Source organism: Prosopis cineraria, unplaced genomic scaffold (genome assembly GCF_029017545.1).
Source record: "Prosopis cineraria cultivar Desert tree isolate PC_DT_omini unplaced genomic scaffold, ASM2901754v1 PC8, whole genome shotgun sequence".
In the NCBI taxonomy this organism is placed as follows: Eukaryota; Viridiplantae; Streptophyta; class Magnoliopsida; order Fabales; family Fabaceae; genus Prosopis; species Prosopis cineraria.
Window position 1 is genome coordinate 12,247,484 of NW_026555339.1, and position 19,689 is coordinate 12,267,172.

The 19,689-nt window shown below is 31.4% G+C and overlaps 3 protein-coding genes across 10 annotated transcripts; all 3 read right to left on the reverse strand.

The window, feature by feature from the left end:
- Window positions 1-5,480: 5,480 nt before the first annotated feature.
- Window positions 5,481-8,196, reverse strand: LOC129318721 (probable E3 ubiquitin-protein ligase RHC1A). Of its 6 annotated transcripts, none has more exons than XM_054963643.1 (3): window positions 8,037-8,187; window positions 7,277-7,340; window positions 5,481-6,690 (listed from the first exon to the last, which is right to left on the reverse strand). In XM_054963643.1, the coding sequence occupies exon 3, from the start codon at window positions 6,671-6,673 to the stop codon at window positions 5,708-5,710; it is 966 nt and encodes a 321-aa protein (XP_054819618.1). In that variant the 5' UTR covers window positions 6,674-6,690; window positions 7,277-7,340; window positions 8,037-8,187; the 3' UTR covers window positions 5,481-5,707. The 6 variants fall into 6 exon arrangements, with proteins under 6 accessions (XP_054819618.1, XP_054819615.1, XP_054819619.1 ...); XM_054963640.1 differs by having other exon boundaries at window positions 5,481-6,693; XM_054963644.1 differs by having other exon boundaries at window positions 7,277-7,335; window positions 8,037-8,178.
- Window positions 8,197-12,239: 4,043 nt separating this feature from the next.
- On the reverse strand, window positions 12,240-16,788 carry LOC129317658 (urease accessory protein F-like). Of its 2 annotated transcripts, XM_054962001.1 has the most exons (3): window positions 16,647-16,788; window positions 13,283-14,073; window positions 12,240-12,602 (listed from the first exon to the last, which is right to left on the reverse strand). In XM_054962001.1, the coding sequence occupies exons 1-2, from the start codon at window positions 16,680-16,682 to the stop codon at window positions 13,327-13,329; spliced, it is 783 nt and encodes a 260-aa protein (XP_054817976.1). In that variant the 5' UTR covers window positions 16,683-16,788; the 3' UTR covers window positions 12,240-12,602; window positions 13,283-13,326. The 2 variants fall into 2 exon arrangements, with proteins under 2 accessions (XP_054817976.1, XP_054817975.1); XM_054962000.1 differs by lacking the exon at window positions 12,240-12,602 and having other exon boundaries at window positions 13,003-14,073.
- Window positions 15,064-16,804, reverse strand: LOC129317659 (uncharacterized). Of its 2 annotated transcripts, XM_054962003.1 has the most exons (3): window positions 16,647-16,804; window positions 15,828-15,952; window positions 15,064-15,621 (listed from the first exon to the last, which is right to left on the reverse strand). In XM_054962003.1, exons 2-3 carry the CDS (start codon window positions 15,841-15,843, stop codon window positions 15,155-15,157), a joined length of 483 nt encoding a protein of 160 aa, XP_054817978.1. In that variant the 5' UTR covers window positions 15,844-15,952; window positions 16,647-16,804; the 3' UTR covers window positions 15,064-15,154. The 2 variants fall into 2 exon arrangements, with proteins under 2 accessions (XP_054817978.1, XP_054817979.1); XM_054962004.1 differs by lacking the exon at window positions 15,828-15,952 and having other exon boundaries at window positions 16,647-16,803.
- Between the last annotated feature and the right edge of the window lie 2,885 nt (window positions 16,805-19,689).

Here is a 19,689-nt window from a genome sequence, read left to right on the forward strand (position 1 = left end):
GATCAACAAATGGTAAGGTGACGAATTTAAGAATCTTTGAGGTTGAGAGATATAAATGACCCATAATTGAGTTTAGAGTCATTTGTGAACTTTCGTGTGTACTTCAGGGACTTTTTTGACCCTCCATATTTTATAATAAAAATATTAAAAAATATAATATGGGGGCCTACTAACAGTTAACTAATGGTGAGAAAACAGTAAGGTGATGAAGATGGAAATCATTAAAGTTGAAGGACAGAATTAACTCATAGTTAGTTTAGGGACATTTTTAATCTTTCATGTATAGTTTAGAAATAATAATGACCCTTAACCCTTCTTATTATCGCTGACTATGTTTTGCAACTGACCGTCCTGATGCCCTAATAAGTATTAAAGGGGAAAAGTGAATATTATTCATTTATAATTGGCAATATATACATAGACGTTCGCATATAACCCGCTTTGATAACAATATCCCCAGTCATATGTACATAGTATCTCATAAATCACGTAACCTCCCTATAATATCTTGTACAGAATATTCACAGGGAACGTAACTTGAATCTATCAAATCTATCATAGAAAAAAGAAAAAACTTGGCTATGACTCAAGAGGACCTAGAGAAAGAATTGCATACATACAAGAGCAGCTGAGTGTTGACCCCATTAAGTGTCACTTGAACTTGATGTAATCTTGTGATTGGCCCATCAATTGGTTCGTCTCCTGTTGGCGAACTTCATCTTGGGCTTTTCTTGGGCTCCACAATGTGGAGTGTCTAGTTCAATGAGAATGGTCATCACTCATCGGGCTGAAAAATTGTTGCATTTGGGCCTTCTAGGTTTTTTTCCTCAAAAACCCTGCAGAAGGCCCAAATATTTATTAACCAAATAGTAGTAATTTCTTTTTGGCACAGAGATAGTAATAATTACATATCCTTATTATAGAAACATTGCACATCATAATTAATTTTTTAAACAAATTATAAAATATTTATTATATTTTTAAATCGCATGTTTGTTTGTCATCTTTACTCACTTTATGTAACATCTCAAAATTTAACCCAAGATTAATTAAATTAATCAAGAGTAAATGAGTAATTTTGAAAGAATATTTAGATATAAATAATTTTAGTTAGGAGATTATTATTGGATTTAATTTAGCATAAATCCAAATTCTAAATTATGATTTTTAGAAAATAGAATTATTATCATTATCATTAAAAGAAAAAAAGGGATATGAATGAAATAAAAAAATTGGGAACGGACTTCATCCGTTTGTACATGTGTGTAGTGTGTAATATTATATAAAAAAAAGGGAAAAGGAGAAGGGATATAGACGTTGGGGTGTGTGTGTAGTGTGCAATATTATATTAAAAAAAAGAGAAAAAGGAGAAGGAATATAGACGTTGGTGTGTGTGTAGTGTGTAATATTATATAAAAAAAAGAGAGAAAGAAAAGGAGATGGGAGACGGAAGAGTGGTGTAAATTATTGTCGTGGGACTCACACCCATTTTAAAACACACAAGCCTTTTTCATTTCTCCTGATCTCTTCCTCATCTCTCCGTGCGCGCAATAGAGAAGTTCAAAAAAGAAAAGAAGAACAGAGCGAGAGCGTCGCCGGCGATAGGAACTGTTTAGAAGATAAAGCTTCATAATAGGATACTTCAGATGAGATTTTAAGTATTCTAAGACTAGGTAAGTGTTCTAAATATTTTCTTAGTCGTTTTTTTTTTCTGAGATTGCAGATTTTGAGATTTTAGAAAATCTAGGGTTTGAAAGAGGGATGAATTTTTGGTGAGAAAATCTGATTGTTGAGGTTGCTGGTAGTATAATAAATATTTTAGAGTATTATTTTGTTGATAGAATTAAAATTTGAGGCATTTGAGTTTATCCATAAATCCCTATGAGTAGATTTTTGGTTAAATTTAAAAATATAAATTGATTTGTTGATATTTAGATGATTATTTGAGATGAGAAATGAATTATTATGGCTATAGAATAATGATTCTAGGCTTGAAATTAAGTTTACAATTTTTGGGTATTTTTATGTGCGAATTTTTGGAATAAAAAGGGAAATTTTGATATTAGATAATTATTTGAATTAAATTATTATGAAGGAGACTATTGAACCAAGTAGATAAGTTCAAATACATAAAATTAAATTTTAGAACTTAAGAGGCTAAAACTAAGGTCTTAAAAAAATGAAATAAAATAAAATAAATACTTAAGTATTAAAGTATGAGTAAAAATTGTGTTAATAATATTATTGACACATTGGGATATGATCAATTGTAGATTAATTTTCTTTTAACACCATTCAAGCTTTGGAAAGCTTTGGAAGTGTTATAACTTGAGGGGTAACCTTTGACCTCTCAAAGGTTGAGGTAACCAGGGGAAAATCTATTTTATACATTTGTATGTTAATTAATTAATTATGTTAGTGAAACAAAAGAATATATATATATATATATATCTAAATTTGAAATAGTTGTTTGTAATGCATGTGACTTTGTTGAGACTCTATGACTTGTGAGCAAGTTAATTATGACTTAGTGTGAGTAATGAGATTGATGGTTGATGATTATGTGTACACTCTTGGTTATAAGTTGTGGATTATGCACAGTGATAAATTGTATGAGCATGTTGAGTTTTATATGATGCTAATGTGGCTTTATGTGATAATATAAAAATTGATGCAAGAGGCATAATTGAAATATGATGATTCTTGATGTTCGTTGAGCAAGAAAATTGATGAGCATGTGGGATAATTGTGAATTATATATTTGAGTTTTTGAAATGCAATTTCTCATGAGCATAATCATATGGCGGGAGTTCGCCTTAGTAAAGGAGTTAGCGATTATGCAAAATCCATATGGTACTTGACTATTAACTAATAATCCTAGGGATTATAACCGCTACTTACCTTGTAAGGTACTGTAGCACTGTTCCTATTAAGGGACTTGACCCTACTGGCCTACCTACCTGGAGTTTTGGGCAGAGCTAGTTTTGGATATGACACCCCATAGTGTATGATTTGGGGGAAACCGTGTTCATAAGTGAGTAAGGTAACCCTGGCCCGGTAGCTCCTCATGATATGATTAAGGCTTTGGGTAGTCTTACCACATGGACGATCCCTTCTGGTTGTTGGCCCACGGATTTCATGTCAGAGGAAATAAGTAGGGATATAAGGAAGAGATTGATCATGCATATTATTACTATCATGCCATTTGAGTGACTGATGGCTATGTTGAGAATATGATTATAATTGTAGAAATGAGAACATGCAGTAATTATGTGAATAATATATATGTGGTTATTTGTGCAAATTTTATACTTGACTTTATTCTTAAAATTATTTACATGAGTTAAATGTTAATGTGATTAACATGTTATTAATGTGATTGTTTGAATGGTCAGCTTGATAAATTTATTGGCCACTTGCATTCATGATTAATTATCATGCATTTGTATAACTTAGATATATCTTGGTTACTGAGTGGTTGTACTCACCCCTCTCTTTTAACATATTACAGGAGCTAGCTCATCTCAGAAGAACAGAGAAAAGGAGCATTAGGCCAAGTGATAATAATCACTTCTGTAGGCCTTTCTCCTTTTATTTGATATGTGTATTTAGTTTATGATATTGCCAATTAGGATAATATATTCTTGATCCACTTGCATTATGGGTTTTGTGTTGGGGGAAATATATTTTGGGCCCTGGGAAATGTGGTTTGATACTTGTGCTATAATTACGAGCCAAAATATTTGTACAAGTAAAAATAGTTATTATTATGCTTTCATATAGGTTTAATTGAATGATATGAGTTTTTAAAATATTTTAAAGACTTAGGATCCTTTTATATTAAATAGTTTTAAAAAAAATACATATTAAGAATTCATTTGGGTTAATCTCATATTGGATAATCCATTTGGGTTAGTCCTTGATTAACCATGGTTAATATGATGATTAAATCCTAATTTAGAACGCCCTTTACACTTTATAATTTTAGTTAATTTTATTTTTTATTTGGAATCAATTTATATATATTTGTGTTATTTTTTATGCTTATTTAAAATAATTAGCAATCAACTGAAGTTGATATGAAACATAGGAGCACTCACCACTTAAACAAGTGTTTGGAAGTTTGTCTCAACCCTTGTGTATTTGCCTACAATATCCCAATCTCCTCAGAGAAGAAAATCTTTATTGTTTTTTTTTCCAATAGAAAATTTTACTGTTGACATAGTATATTCCTTGTACTTAAAAAAAATTAACATATATATAAATATATTAATTTTTGAGAATCAGAATATATTAATTTGGGGCTGTTTATTTAAAATTAAAAATAAGTAATTTTTAAATAGATTAGAGATTCTATAAAAAGATTTATCTGGTAGAGATTCATAAAATGTATACATTATTTCATGTTCGGTTACAGTAATAAAGAATAATTATTACTTAGTTATTTTTTTGGAAAAAAATATTATTAGCTAGTTATTTTTCAATTTTATAATATCTTATTTGATTTTCATTTTATAAAAATAATTTATTATTTAATTATTTTAAAATTGCATGATATTTTTACATATCACGCTTTGTTAAAAAAAAATTATCTAACACACCAGATCATTTTCAAAAACTACTCAAAATAGTTTTTTAAAATAGTTAGAAATTTACTTTTTTTTGGATTCTAATTATTTTTAAAAATTTTAAAGAAACATCATTAAAACTCACAAAATATATTTTTTTCTAAAAAATAAATGATTTTTTTCATAAAATAAGTTGAAACAAACATGCTGCTAGTCACGCTCCATTCAATTTCAGTCTAAACATTTAATCATGAATGAATATCTTAACCAATTTAACAACTCATCTAATTTAATACAATAATTCCACTTACGGTGGACATCCCAATCCCCTTGGTTCATCCAAGGATGAGCATGTTAAAAGATTTTTTTTTTCCAGTATATAAGCCAAATAATAATTGGTAGGTCAATGCGGTTTTCTTTTTTTCTTTTTTTTTTTTTTTGACAAAGGTAGGTCAATGAGCTTGAATACATCCAAAATGCAAAGTCAATGCTTTAGTCATAATTTTGATCCACTATATTATTAACATTGCCAAATACAAGCTTCAACACAGCATCATATTTTGAGATTTTCCAATCGGGAAAGGTTGGATGAGGATACAGAAACCAAAATAAAATCATTACAGTTCATTGTTCTATTGCATTGAGTCAGAGCAATTACAAAGACTATCACGTGATATGGGTTCATGGAAAGCATCACTAAATCAGAGGAAATGCCAGACTGATTATCTTTCCAAGCATTTGGCAAAACTTCTCAAGCTCACTGCAACAGCATCAAATTTCTAAATCACCAGTCGCAACAATAATAAAATCAATTAATCATCTCCCTAAATTAGTGCCATAAAAAGCAGTTAAGGCTTCAGTCCTGCAAAGTATTCTGGAATGGACGCGCAATCCAATAATCAACACAAGTGATAATCAAATTGCATGATAGCAGGTGAAAGCTGCAGATTCATTCAACTCACCAAGCACCAATACATGAACAAAGTGATGTTCAAAAGCTTCCATCCATCATCTGGCTTGCATACGTTTGAAATTTTTGAAATTACAATCTTAACAAGAATTTTTTTTCCCATACCACTTAATTTACAAAAGCATTATTAGACAGTAACTAATACCGAGAAAGGACAGGAAAAGAAACTTCATTCATCAAAGCGCCATCGGCTATAGTTTGTTCCATTATTCTGGTCACGACTGTTTGAAGAGTTGCCACCTCTTGTCTCGGCATATTGATTACTGTTAGAGCTAGAAGAACGGAATGGCCACAAAAATGAAAACGGATTTCTCCTTCCTTGGTTCTGCTGGCTTTGCTCTCTCTCCCTAAGGCTATCATTATTGGTGCTTTCTGCATTACTTCCTCCTGTGTTACGACTGGCATGACGACCAACTTGCCCATGAGGTGGCAACTCGACACGGCAAACAGGGCACGAGTTATGTTGAACCAACCAAGGAACAATACAATCTGAATGATAAATATGACTGCATGGCATTGCCCTAGCCTCAGAACCAAGTTCAAATTTGTCCTGACAAACTGGGCAGTGAGAATCAGAACGAAGATGGGCTGGTGTGATTGTTACGATAGGCATTGCATCAATTGAAGAACGTGAGGCCGGGGCTGGACCATGCCGGTCATTTGTGGTCAGCTGTTCAATAAGTTCTTCCAGTCCAGACCCCATAAAGTAATCACTAACGTCAACACGCCTAGGACCAGCTCTAGGGATGCCATTAGTCAAAGTAAATCCAGGAACATGACCATGAAGTATCACGAAAGGACCAGAACTAATAAAACCCCAACTCTGATCAGGACCCATGGCAGATATAGATCTCCCCCTAACATCAAAGTTTGGGTATCGTCCAGCCGTTCTCTGCCCCAGGAGACTATCAATTGAATCAAGAAATCTTCTTTCGGGGTATCCCCTCCCCATAACTGCATGAATAGCACCAATAATATCGGGTACTTCATGAAAATCTTCCAGATTTCCCGATCTTTGCATCTCATCAAGTTCTATCACAAAGCCTCCACCACAATAAGGGCAGGTGAAATCTCTTCCTTCAGGTATGATTGTCCGTCTGCACTCATAACACCAGTGCGTTGCTCCACTTGACATCCTCTCTCTTTCACCAGCTTCTAAATATTAAAATTTGCACTTAAATGTTACTCATCCAAAATTTGGCCTCAGAAATAATAGGTTCCCAATATAAATAAAACTAAAATTTATCAATAAACATCAATCAAAGAAAAGAAAGTGCTGCATTAGCAACATGCCAATTGGCTCTGGTGGTGACTTTTTCCAATCACGCTAGTAACCCAAAGTTGATATGCAAATATTTACAGGAGTAAAACAGTAACCATGAGACAAAGAGCGAGGTCAAGTCTAAAGCTTGTTAACCAACAAAAGGACAAAAGTGAAATTAAAGCTTTCTCCCAACCCAAACTTAAATCTCCCAACTAGGTCAGATAGCTTAGTAAAAATAACGTTCTGATCCTTAAAAACCTATTTTCCAAATAGTAGATTCCATAAAAATTGAAGAAATGCTTAAATTGATTGCATGCAAATGACAACATATCAATAAAAAATCCATGGCTAGCAGCAGTGTGATTCATTTCTTGGACTTCATGGAAATGTCTATAATTACTAGGTATACGAACTAGCTGCTAAATTTAAAATGGTAAAACAAAGAATGGAGCAAATGAATGCTATGCCATATACCTCTCCTACCACCTAATTCCAGCTGAGACTCTGAGAGTGAGCAAAATCACTTTGCACACCTGATCTACAGGTAAATGGTAACATATATCTCTGGTCATTAGACAAATTTGACATAAAGAGAACATAAAGGGCATCTCATTCTTCAAATATTACCGAACCAGTTACATAGGATGCTTGATATCTTATGTCTTCCCACAACAATCATAATTACTCTTTTTGTTTATTTCTTTTCAGTCCATGAGCACCATAAAGAGAAGCTCTAAGTACACTGATTATGGTAAATTAAATAATCCGTACATATTCTCCCAGAAAATTTAATGAAAATATATTTTCCCTTGATGGGAATAAAATTCTAAAAAGCAAATTATTAACCAAAAAAAAAAAAAATCAAATGGCTTCAAGCCTTCAATCACAGAAATAACAAATAACATGTATGTTCAGTCATCACCATGAGTGCAACAACAGTCAGAACAATTCTGTCCAACAATTAATACCGATAAAGTATCAAACAACCCTAACTGAAAAAATTAAGAGAAAAACCGAGTCAAATCCAAACATCATCATCGCCATAGTACAAAAATTTTAAATTAGGGATTCTAAAACCTAAAAACGTATCAATTAACCGAAACCCATTGACTCCAAGGACTAGATGAATTTCATATTTACACGGAATCTACAGAGGGGACAAAATCAAAACAGCAAAATGGAAAATAAATTCCGTAAAATAATGAAATTTTCAGAATTCATCGAATTAACTTACCAAGGGATTTGGGGAGGAAAATGAAAGACGAAAAATCTAAACACAGAATAAGATTCGAGGCATGGAGACGTGAAATCCCAAGCCCCGAAGGAAGAAAGGGAGAGAGAAAGCAGAAGAGTGTAGAAGAAGACCTGTTCGTCCCAATCAGCAAAGACAAGTCTAAATAAATTTGCGCGTTAGAATTATATATACTCTTTTCTTCGTAACCCCACCCCCCCAACCCCCAAATTACGCGCGTGTGTGGGACTACCTTAAAATATTCCTATGAATTTATTTATAAATTATTTTAAATATATTTTATTAAAATAAAAAAAATAAAATTTATTAATTTTATCTTAAAATTTAATAAATTTTAAAATTTTCAACTTTAATAATATATTTTTTTAATATTTAATGAAGGATAAAAAACTTTACTCCCTTCATTTAAAAATATAAAATATTTTTAATCGAATCTCACTTTTAATAAAGTAATTACTTATTTTTTAATTAATTCTATTTTTTTATATTTACTTCTATTAAATACCTTACCATAAATATAAAATCATTATTAATAAAAATATTTTTTAAAAAAAATTAATAATTATATTTTAAAAAATTAAAAATATTTTATATTTTTAAATATTTAATTTTTAAAAAATATTCACAGAAAGAGTATATAAAAAATTTAATAAGGTGAAAAATAATACCCTTTTTATTCTATAAGATGGTGTGTGAGAGAGAGAGAGAGAGAGAGAGAGAGAGAGAGAGAGAGAGAGAGAGAGAACAGGTAAATCAAACAAACGCGTAAAAGTAATAAATGTCAGTCGCAGAGCTGCTGCAGTGAAGTTGCCTCTCGAATCGTCCCAAGTTGGTTGCCACCTGCCAGACACCAATAATAATAATAATAATAATAATAATAAAGAATGTACCCTGAGGTTAATGAAATCGTAAATTGAGTAAAAGTCATTGGCCAAAAACTAAAAGGAAAAGGATAAAAAATACACTAAAAATATATAAATGAAAATTATAATTTAGTCCATCTTATTTAATATTTTAATGTTTGATGAAATGACATGTTTGCTTTTAGCGATTATTATATGTTGAGAAACAATTATTTTTATTAAGTTATTGATTAAAATAAAATAAAAATTGACTGCTTCATTTTTGTAAATGTGTCCATCAATCAAATACAACTAAAACAATAATTTGAATAATGAATTAACCAATTTTTTAATTTATTTATAAATCACAAATTTACATAGGACAATAAGTAAGCCTCTCCTAACTAAAATATTATATTATATATATATATATATATATAAAAGGGTTAAAATTTAAACTCTCAAACTAATTGTTTAATTAATAAAAATTTATATCACTCACGCCAATTTAAATTAATATTTAATGTAATTTTATTCCATTAAAAAATTCAAACCGTTAAAAAATTCAAACCCGGAAGTTACTCAAAAGATTTTTCTTTTTTTTCTTTTTGGGTTCCACCAAACTATCGTGAGGTCCATATTGTTTGCACCCTTATCATGAAACCAAACAACAGCTTTTGGGAAAATTCGAGTTCATGAGGCCCTACATTACAATTCATTTGCTTTCCTAGACCCTAACATAAGTGAGTCAAGGTCAACGAACCTATGATGCTCAAGTCAATGAAATATGGTAAATTCACAAATTTGAAATACAATATTAACAGACAATTTCCTCCACATGATCAACACAGATTCTTCTGGGAAAAAACCATTCTTAAAATGTTTGGTGATGACTATAACAGGCAATCGAATTTAAGTCTACATAGAATAATATATCATTCTAAGGCCAAATAACTAGTGATCATTTAATTCTATTGGGTTATATTGATCATGACGTGCCTAACAATTAATCCCAATGTTATTTTATAGAAAGAATTCTTATTCTAATAATGCCTAACACAAAAAAAAAAAAGATAAACATATTGATTGATCCAATTAGTAAACATTTAACTTAAAAGATTATGAGGTTAAATCTCATTATCTATATAACAATCTCCTTAGTTGATTATTTATAAATATCTTTTATAAGTGTTCTTTTATAACTCACCTAAATTTTTTTAATAAAAAATAATTTTCAATAAAATTTAATAGAATAAATTGCCTAGGTTTGAGACTTTTTTTTTTTAAATTTCTAAATAAAGGTGTTTTTTCATAGTAGAATTTTCAGGGACTGAACTTTTACAATTTTTTTCATTTATAGACCTGAGATAGAGAGCCTAGGACGACAAACTTCCCACGACTTCTATTTTATTTTATTTTTTGATTGAAACTAAGATTATACTACAATTCAATTTCGATACAAAAATTTGAAATCAATTCTTAAGGATTAAATAATAAATATATGTACATTTAGAAATTTTAATTTAATTTAGGAAAAATTATAATTGAAGAGTTGAATAGGCCAACGCTATATTAAGACTATTTAAATTAAATTTTGAAGAACTAAGATCAAAAATTAAAATTGTTCAAAAATTTATATTGCAAGATCTCAAATTAAAATCTTCTGTCATTAAATCCTTCAAAATTTGAGTTCATTTAATATATGATTTCATCTCTTTAATTGTTTTTATAACATCTTTAATAGTTTTTTCTATTACTAATTTCATCTCTTTAATTGTTTTTTTATAACATCTTTAATTGTAATTTTTTTTATTACTCACATGTATCCATCTATAAAATACAATCATGTTTAAGACGTGGTTAAATACTAAATATGAGCATATTTTTCAGTGAAAAATTTAAACTTTAGCTTGTTATAATGTAAAAAACTTTTTTTTTGGCAAAATCCATTATTATTTTTTATTATATTTATGATTTCATTCACACCGATAGATCATAGAGGACACGGGCATTGATTCCTCAGCAGAGAGCACATTTATGGGTCTAAAATTCTTTGACGTGTTAAAAATGCAAAAGTGGTTTGAATGAAATAAATGCCTGAAAATGATTTTTCTTCGCCAAGGAATGTTAGAGCCAAAGAGGCATGAAGCAATAGACGGATGCCCCTTTTATTTATTTTTATTTTTTTCTAAATTTGATGTGATGGGATTTTTTGGTGAAATATGTGATGGGCAATTGTTTTTATTTTTTGCATTGAAAAGTTCAGGCGAGCTAAATCCTAAAATCATCTCTAACAAAATTCTCATATCGATAATAAAATTTAATCACATAACTTTATAAATTATGAATTAAATTTTTATTAATTAGACTAATCTTTGTTGGTGTGATGGACAAATTGATGTTCGACGTTTTTTTATAGATCTCATTTGTCTGAATTGGGCCCAATAATCAGCCCAATAGACCAACCCAATCCTTCTCGATTGATACGCTTAGACCGTAAGTCCATAACAACACACTTCGGCAAAGTTATGAAACATGTTCGTACCCTATAAGTATGCATCCCAAGTTCCATACGAAGTTTTTAATTTAAATAATTTTAATTATATATTATATTTTTGTAAATATTGTATGTTAACTGTAATTCATTACACTTATAGGTCGTTCGGTTGAGCATTGGAAATTCAATTCTTCTAGAGTAAAGTTGAAGATTCAAATCTTGCAAATAAATTGGAAAAAAAAAAAATCTGCAAGTGTTTATAGCTTTCTTCAAGTTTAAATTAGGTTTCTATAATTTAATTTATTTTAATCAAACTCTTATAATTTAAACCATTAAACATATTAATCTTTAAATATTAAAATTAATAATGAATAATTAATTTTCTCCAAAACAAAAACTCTTTTGCAGTTTATAGAAAATTTGATTTAATATTTTTGGCCAAAAATAAAAAATAAATGTTAATTTAATACAATATTTACATTTTTATTAACTTTTTATGAAAATGTTATGTGTATCAATATATTTAGAAGACAGCCTAATTATATAAATTTTGAGTTATAAAAATTATATAATTAATTCTAAAACTATATAATCTTTTAATAAAAAATATAGTAAGTTTTTAACTTTATTTTTTAAAGAAAACTTTAAGGATTTTAACTTTTGAGATTAAAAAAATTTAATAAATCAAAATATAAGAGCTTGATTAAAAAAATAATTTATCAGAACCTAATTTAAAATTGAGAGAAACTATAAGGCTCAATAAATATATTTTTCCTAAAAAAAAACAATCATGTTAAAACAATTGCTTCTAATTAAACCAACCAAAACTCAAATTTACTTAGGTTGTATCCAATATTAAATAACTGTATCAGGAGTGAAAACTAACATCTCATCTATTCGAACTTAATTACAAAATCCCTCTCTACTTTAAACACCTCTATAAATGTCCCCTAAAATTATGAAGTCCCATTCTATGGATCTCCCCCATCTTCCCATATGCTTGACCATGGTTAAATCAAACTTTTACGTTTCAACTTTTTTGGACTAAACTACACTTTAGTTTTATATTAATATTATTTAATAATCTTTTAATTAAATCTGTTGGCCAAGGAAAAAACCACAGGCTGCTTCTGTTTCTTGACAAATTATTCTTTTCATATTCTCGTCTCTAAAGCCTGAAGGAAAATAATGAAGCTCATGGAATTTGAGCTTCAATAAAAGAGGGTTAGCTAACACTTACACCAAAATGAAATTCACAAGAAGCAACGTAAGACGACAATATTTCAAATTCAGCATGGCCCCAGCAAGAAGACCAACATTTATGAAACAGCAATTCTTTAAAAATAAAGTCCTATCATTTCTAATACATAGTCTATGTGAATTACAATATAAATAATTGTTAACTAATTCACATTTATTAAAAAAAATTGGTTAAAATTTTGATTTTCTAAAAATTTTTACATCTTTCCAATCATGCCCTTAGGCGTAATAAATAAAATATGTAATTTATTCAAAACACTCCCATTAATTGCCCAATAAAGTAAGGTTGTAGTTGGAAAAAATATGTATAACACCAACCCAATATCCTATATTTTGGACTAAACAAAACTTCTAGAAAATGAATTGTATTATGGTCAAAACATTACATGATTCATCATGTCTATTAGTATTTCATGTTATTCCTTATATCTATGCTTCTAAGACCAACACCAGGTATAAAACCTATTACATGAAATGGATTTATAGACCTGGAAAAATTATTGGGGAATGCCTAGAATAATACTGTTGAACGTATTCACACGCCAGGAGATAAGTGAAAAGCGACCATTGAACATTTTAAAACAATTAAGGAAATCAACACACTAAGGTCAGGGAAACCAGATGTGCACCTCTTTTGTGTATCTTTCATTCAAACACCTGAGGTTCGTGCCTTTCAAGAGGAAAACAGTCTAGAAAACAAGTAAACATGGCAGCCCTGCACAACATCTAGCAGAGGAGCTGTTTGACATGCTTCCTCTGCCGCACGATTCATCCATTTTTCCAATACATTTTCAGCTATAGGTGCAATCTGGTGCTGCAACATTGCTGCCCCAAGAGGTCCCACCAAATTCAGCCTTGTTGCAGCAGAAATGACATCTCTCATCGTGATGAACAAGTAAGCTCTCTGGGAAACAGTAATGTCAAATCCAAGTGCTCCACATATAAGTCCAAATATTGGAGCATGGTGAAAACATACAGACCCTAACCCAAGAGAAGTATCCCTCATGGTTTTAAGAGTAGTAGTCTCAGAGAACATGGCTGAAGCCACCCTCATCAGTGCAGATCCTTGCGAGATCGATGCCTTTCGACTGACTTCATTGGTTAAGGTAGCATCCAACATTCTGTCAAGCCTGTGCCAGGATTCCAAACTTGGCGACAAGGCGGCTGAGTACACATAGGGAAGAAGTAAGCTTCCTGTATTCTCCAGAATGTGGATAATAAAAGTCTTAAGTTCATTGGGATCAGACACCAGGTGGGATTGAACTGCTGCTTCAAGGCCAAGAGAATGAGCGAATCCACCAGTAGGGAGAAGTGAATCAAGCAACTGCCATTGACTCCACTGTAGAGAAGAGTCTTCTAGGCAAGGTCTATTACTCTCTTCATTTATTTGCATTTTAAATGGTAGTGCTCTGGGAGATGACTGAAAATTTTCAGATTAATGCCAGTGCCTGAAGGATAAACCATGCCTATATATTCACTTTTTAACAGAGCAACAAAGAGTTCTATATTTGTAACTGTAAGAAATATCTAATGGTGTTAAAGAATCACAAGATAACAGCTATCATAAATTATTCAGAGAAAAATTAAGGAAAACCATTATCTTTTCAGAAACCTATAAGAAAGCAATGCTCCAAATCTGTTTAAGAACAATGACTCTAAAGTAATCTTGACTGGAATAGATGTTTAAAAGTGAGTGCCTCCACAATCATGTAATACAAATACAAAAAAATAAGTGCTTCATGTCAGCGAACTTGTAATGAGATACTGAAGATCAAGAATGCCAAAAAATTATCTATTTAAAAAGAAAAAGAAAAATTAAAGCAAGCCACAGTCACAAACTCCTTGTCACACTTACTTCACCATTAGCAAGAAGGAACCTTCACTTCCCTCATAATCAGCTAGCCTGGAAGATTGTGTCTATTACTCTCTCTAATGAGAGACACAAGTGGAAACAACAAAACTTAAAAATCAAAAGTGCCAAGTCTTTATACTTGCTCTGTAAGTGGCAACCATAAACAAAAAGGGCAATAAGTAGCCACTTGGTGGGTGGTTAACTGGTTGGATCTTCCTAGATGTTGAAAATGTATCACTATTCCAGTGATGTTAGTTAATTAGACGAAAGCTATGGACACCAACAGCTGTAGCATGTCTGGGCCAAGCTTGCACATCAGAGTGTCTTGCACCATCTTAAATGAGTGCTACGAAAGCATAACAAATGTACATCTCATAACAGATTAAAGATTTATAGGTCGCAGACATTACAAATTAGAGACTTTGATCTTTTCTTATAAGAAACAAGTTTAGGTCACTTATATGGCAATCTTCTCAACTATATTATCTATTCAGGGCACTCAATACCAGCCCGCATAAAAATATCATATCGATCTCTGAAACAGTTTGAAACAATAAATTAGTGGAGTTTCACAATAATTTACTGCACTTAAACATTCTCTATAATATCGAACTAATTATTACCAAAATAATAAGAAAAAAAGTTGAACCTAAGAATTGTTTTCTTGGGATTGAATATCATCCTTTTTCATGAAATGGAAGCCCATAATATATCTATATTCTCCAGTCCCAAGGCAGCGAGAGCAGTAACCAAGGCCACTTCCACCACAAGTCCTACACCATTTTGGCCATTCACCTTTTGGGAGCATTTCTGAATCAACTTTGTTTGTCCTTCCTTTTCCATGACACTGGTGGCAATCAACCCTTCCACTCCCTTTACAGACTACACAAGGAGGATCTGGCTTCTTTCTTCTTCTCTTCCGAACATTTGACTCCGTCTTCACAACCCAAGATGGCTTTGTGAATGAGAGATGAGGCAATGAGTTGGGAGAGTGAGGCGGAGGTAGACCATTAAAGTTTGTGGCCTCAAATCGGACCAATGTTAATGAACTCATAGTTCTGAGTGCCATATATGCCAGCAATACTCCAGTATCTACTTCAACTTCACCAATGAAATCTGAAACAAATGAGTCACCTACTTACTATGGCCTTCCAACAAGCATTGCTTACATATTGATCAGCAAGAAATGAGCATAATTGTGGCTGTGGTTACTTTTCAGGTTTTGTACTTATATATAGGTCAAATCTTCCAATCAGTATGCTATTGAATACTTTTGGTGAATGCACTATCAGTGACTATGAAATAACAATGGGAGAGGGCACCTGTCAGAAGCCTCATCGGTGATTAAACATGCCAAATCTAGAAGTCTTGCTAAAAGCATGGCAAGCTTAAAAATAAGAAAGATTGTTCCCCCATGCCACCATTTTGGTTTACTTGCATAATTTAGCTGAAAATGAAAATAAAAGATAAGAAAAATTTCTTAGATGTTTTTCATAATTTCCTAATTAAGAACTTAATGTATGAAGAATTATTCTAAAAGAGACAACGATATGTTAATTAGTTGTCAAAATATCCACGTGCATTTTCATTAGAAACTTGATAGACGATTCTCAACTGTCAGGCCAACCAAAAAAAAAAAAAAACCCTGAAAACTGCACCTTCGCTTTACTAATTGTTTGGAATCACAAACATTAACTCGATTCTAAGTACAAACAAAAATCTTTCCTTGTAACTACACTGTTACCCTGGCCAACAACCATAAAACTTAGTTCACCGAAGAGAGCTAAGATTAACCATAGCCCCCACATTCATTCCATTTCACTTCAACTTTATCTGCCGCATAAATGAAGAGGAAAAAAACGACACTTTCGAACCACTTTGCAAGTGTTAGCATAAAGCGCACTAACTCGAAATTCATGATTACTTCGAGCAAAAAATCAATCAATCAATTCATTACTAATTAACGAATTAAGGCTACAAGGAAAAACCAGAAAGAGAGATAAAGAATTCCACAAAGGCATGATTCAGAGCACAAACATCCCAAAATACGCCAACAACAATTTCGAGTTAAAAGACTAAATCACCCAGCGAACGAATTAAAGATAGAAAGGTAAGAAAGATTCGGGGTTGAAAATGTTTACCAGAAATGAAAGTGAAGCTGAGGAAACGGAGAACATGTATCAATCTTCAGCTTTGTAAGTCGGCCAGAGAGATGGAAGTAAACATAGGAACCAACGGTGAGTTTACTTCCTGCTCAATGCTCTAGCTCCAACCCCTCCGGTTCGATGAGCTAGAGATGGAGAAAAATCGAATTCGATGGTTCTTTCTTCCTTTCTCTGTTTTTAGTTTTTTTTGTTTTGGGCCAAGATTGCAATAGCTTAGCTTCCTTTTTTTCTTTCTTTTTGGTGAACTGCAATGGCTTACCCCTTTTTTTTTTTTTTTTGGTTCAAACAATAGCTAAGCCTTATTAGTGGGTTATCACTACATCTACATGTTAGGCTTGCATGGGGGAAAAATTAAACAAGAAGATAAATTTAATTTTAGTTTAGAGCGGAAAATTCTAAAACCCAAAACTTTTATAAGGAATAAATAATTAATTTATCATATCAAAAAACAGAGTTATAGTTAGTTAGGATTTATGAATATATTACAAATGTAATTTTTTTCAAAAATACAATTCTTGTTTTTAATGGGTGTATAAAATGAATATTTTAATCCTCTTTCTTAAACAGACTAGTGTTGGTTTTTTTTTTTTTGGGACAAAAAGAGATTATATTCATTACTGCAAAAATTCACAAAAAAATTAAGAGCATGTTTGTTTTCTATTCTTAAAAATAATTTTTTTATTTTAATATTTTCAAAACAATAAAACTTGTTTGGTTAATGAGTTTTTAATTTTTGTTTTGAAAACAGTTTTTAAGTTTTTGTTTTTAAATACAAGAAAACCAAAACAACTTTTAGCTATTTCTATTCCTATTTTTTGTTTTTATCAAGTAAAAGCAGGAAACAAAAAATGTTGTTTTTGTTCCCACACTGTTAGGAGGATGGTTTTGGTGATCACTAATTCAAATAGTTTTGTCTTCCTCAACTTCGTGCTGCTCTGTTATTTGATTTCTTTGGATTCGATCTACCTATAATTAGGCTTATATTAAGACTTTTTTTTATTTATACAAAATGATTGGTTTATGATTTTTAATTGATTCTACTCTATTTTGTTTAACTATATCTCTATCTCATTTATTGTAATAATTGTAGATTCTTTTAATATTTGTTAGAATATCTCATTTTATTATAATATAAATTTGTCATTTCTCATTTTCTGAAAAATGTTTCCGTTTTTGTTAATGTTTTATTACACACACACATATATATAAAAGCAAACTTACGTATATAACTTTATACACTTAACATATTTTTATTTAATTAAATTAAATAAATAAATTTTCATGTGTTAATAATATTAAATAATTACATATCTATTTTGGTTTAATTAGAAAATTAAACAAATAATTTTACGTCTATAATTTTTTATGTTCTTATAAATATTGCTCATTTTGTAAATTATAGGGAAATTTTAAAAAATAAATTATACTTTATTGGCAGCAACATATAAACTAATTCTGCCAAGCAAAATAACATCCAAAATTTTTTTTACCAAACGAGTTTTATTATATTTTAGTTTTTAAAACTTATTTTTAATATTAATTTTGCCAAGCAAATTTCTTTGTTTTTTTAATTCTATCACTGTTTTTGAATTACTGTTACCAAACAAGTTTATTTTTTATTTGTTCTCAAAAACAGTTTTTAAAATTGTTTTATAAAATAACTTTTGAAAACAAAAAATGAAAACAATAACCAAACAAGCCCTAAAATATCCCCTGTTTACACCAATCAAAGTCCCTAGTAATCAAATCAGAGAGAGGGGATGGTGAGCAAAGAACCCAGCCAGAGGCAGACATCCCCTTACATCCAGATTTGGCAAGCCAATCTGCTGCCAAATTACAAGAATGAGGAATATAAGTTAGACTCAATGAGGGGCAAGAATTGAATAGGCATTTCAAATCATCCACCAACAAGTTCACTTTCCAGTTAGGACATAAGGCACGGCCTTTGACAGCTTCAACTAAAGGCAAGCAATCTGATTCAATGTCTATGGGTCCAAGGTTGCGGTTCCAACACTAGAAAACAACTGTATGAAGTGCCTTTGCTTCACAGAAGAATGCAGACGAGGCTTCACTAGGTTGGCATACCAAGTCGACCACCTTGCCAGTGTTGTCACGAAGAAGGTAACCCAGTCCAACTTTCCCTGTAGCAGACACAAAAGCACGATCAACATTTAATTTCAATTTGTTAGGTGAAGGAAGAACCCAATACAAGTCCTCAGGTTCACTAAGGTCAGCATCAGTAGAGGGTTTCGTCCAATTACGAGCCAACCAAAGTTCCTGAACACTTCTTACAGCAGAATCAATGACCTGTCTATAATCAGTCCTATTATGTTCAAAAATTTCACCACAATGAGCTTTCCACACATACCAACACAAGACACCAAGGCCTGAGAAAATTCATCGCCCTTAAGATCACCTAGAGTATTCAACAACCAAGACTAAGGTACTCCCATTCATCTCATGCACATGCAAGGAGAGAGGGGAAGCAAACCACAAGTGTTTGAACCCAATCACACAATAGCAAACAATGTTCAGCAGATTCGGCTAAGTCATCCCAGTGTACACAAAAAGGCAAAACATTACATTTTCTTTTCCACAGGGCACCTCTCATGGGGAGTGCCTTGGAACATGCACGCCAGAGAAAATGTTTCACCTTCTGTTGTACTTTCAACTTCCAAATGATGTTCCAGAGATCTGAGGATATAGGAGAGGAAGAACAAGGGGTATCCTTCTTCTTTATACGTAGAGTTTTTTGGTCTTTCAACCATCTAAAGCCCAATTTGACAAAATAGTGACCATTAGAGCTACCAGTCCATAGAAGTTTATCATTAATATGCAGTCTAGGTAACTCAACCTCAGAAACAGCCCTTAAAATGTGAAAAGGGAGATTAAGTCTTGACTGCAAATCCCACAGCCCATTAACAATCAAATTAGACACTTTAAGGCATTGCAAATCAGAGGGAATATTCATTGCTGGAAATTTAAATCTATCAACATTAGGCAGCCATGGATCATACCA

Bases quoted from the DNA above. Each gene is read 5' to 3' on its own strand.
- LOC129318721 (XM_054963639.1), bottom strand. From the start codon at position 6,673: ATGTCAAGTGGAGCAACGCACTGGTGTTATGAGTGCAGACGGACAATC.
- LOC129317658 (XM_054962001.1), bottom strand. From the start codon at position 16,682: ATGTTCTCCGTTTCCTCAGCTTCACTTTCATTTCTG. The intron at 14,074-16,646 runs GTAAACATTTTC...GAAAATTTTCAG, and splicing joins CAGCTTCACTTTCATTTCTG to TCATCTCCCAGAGCACTACC.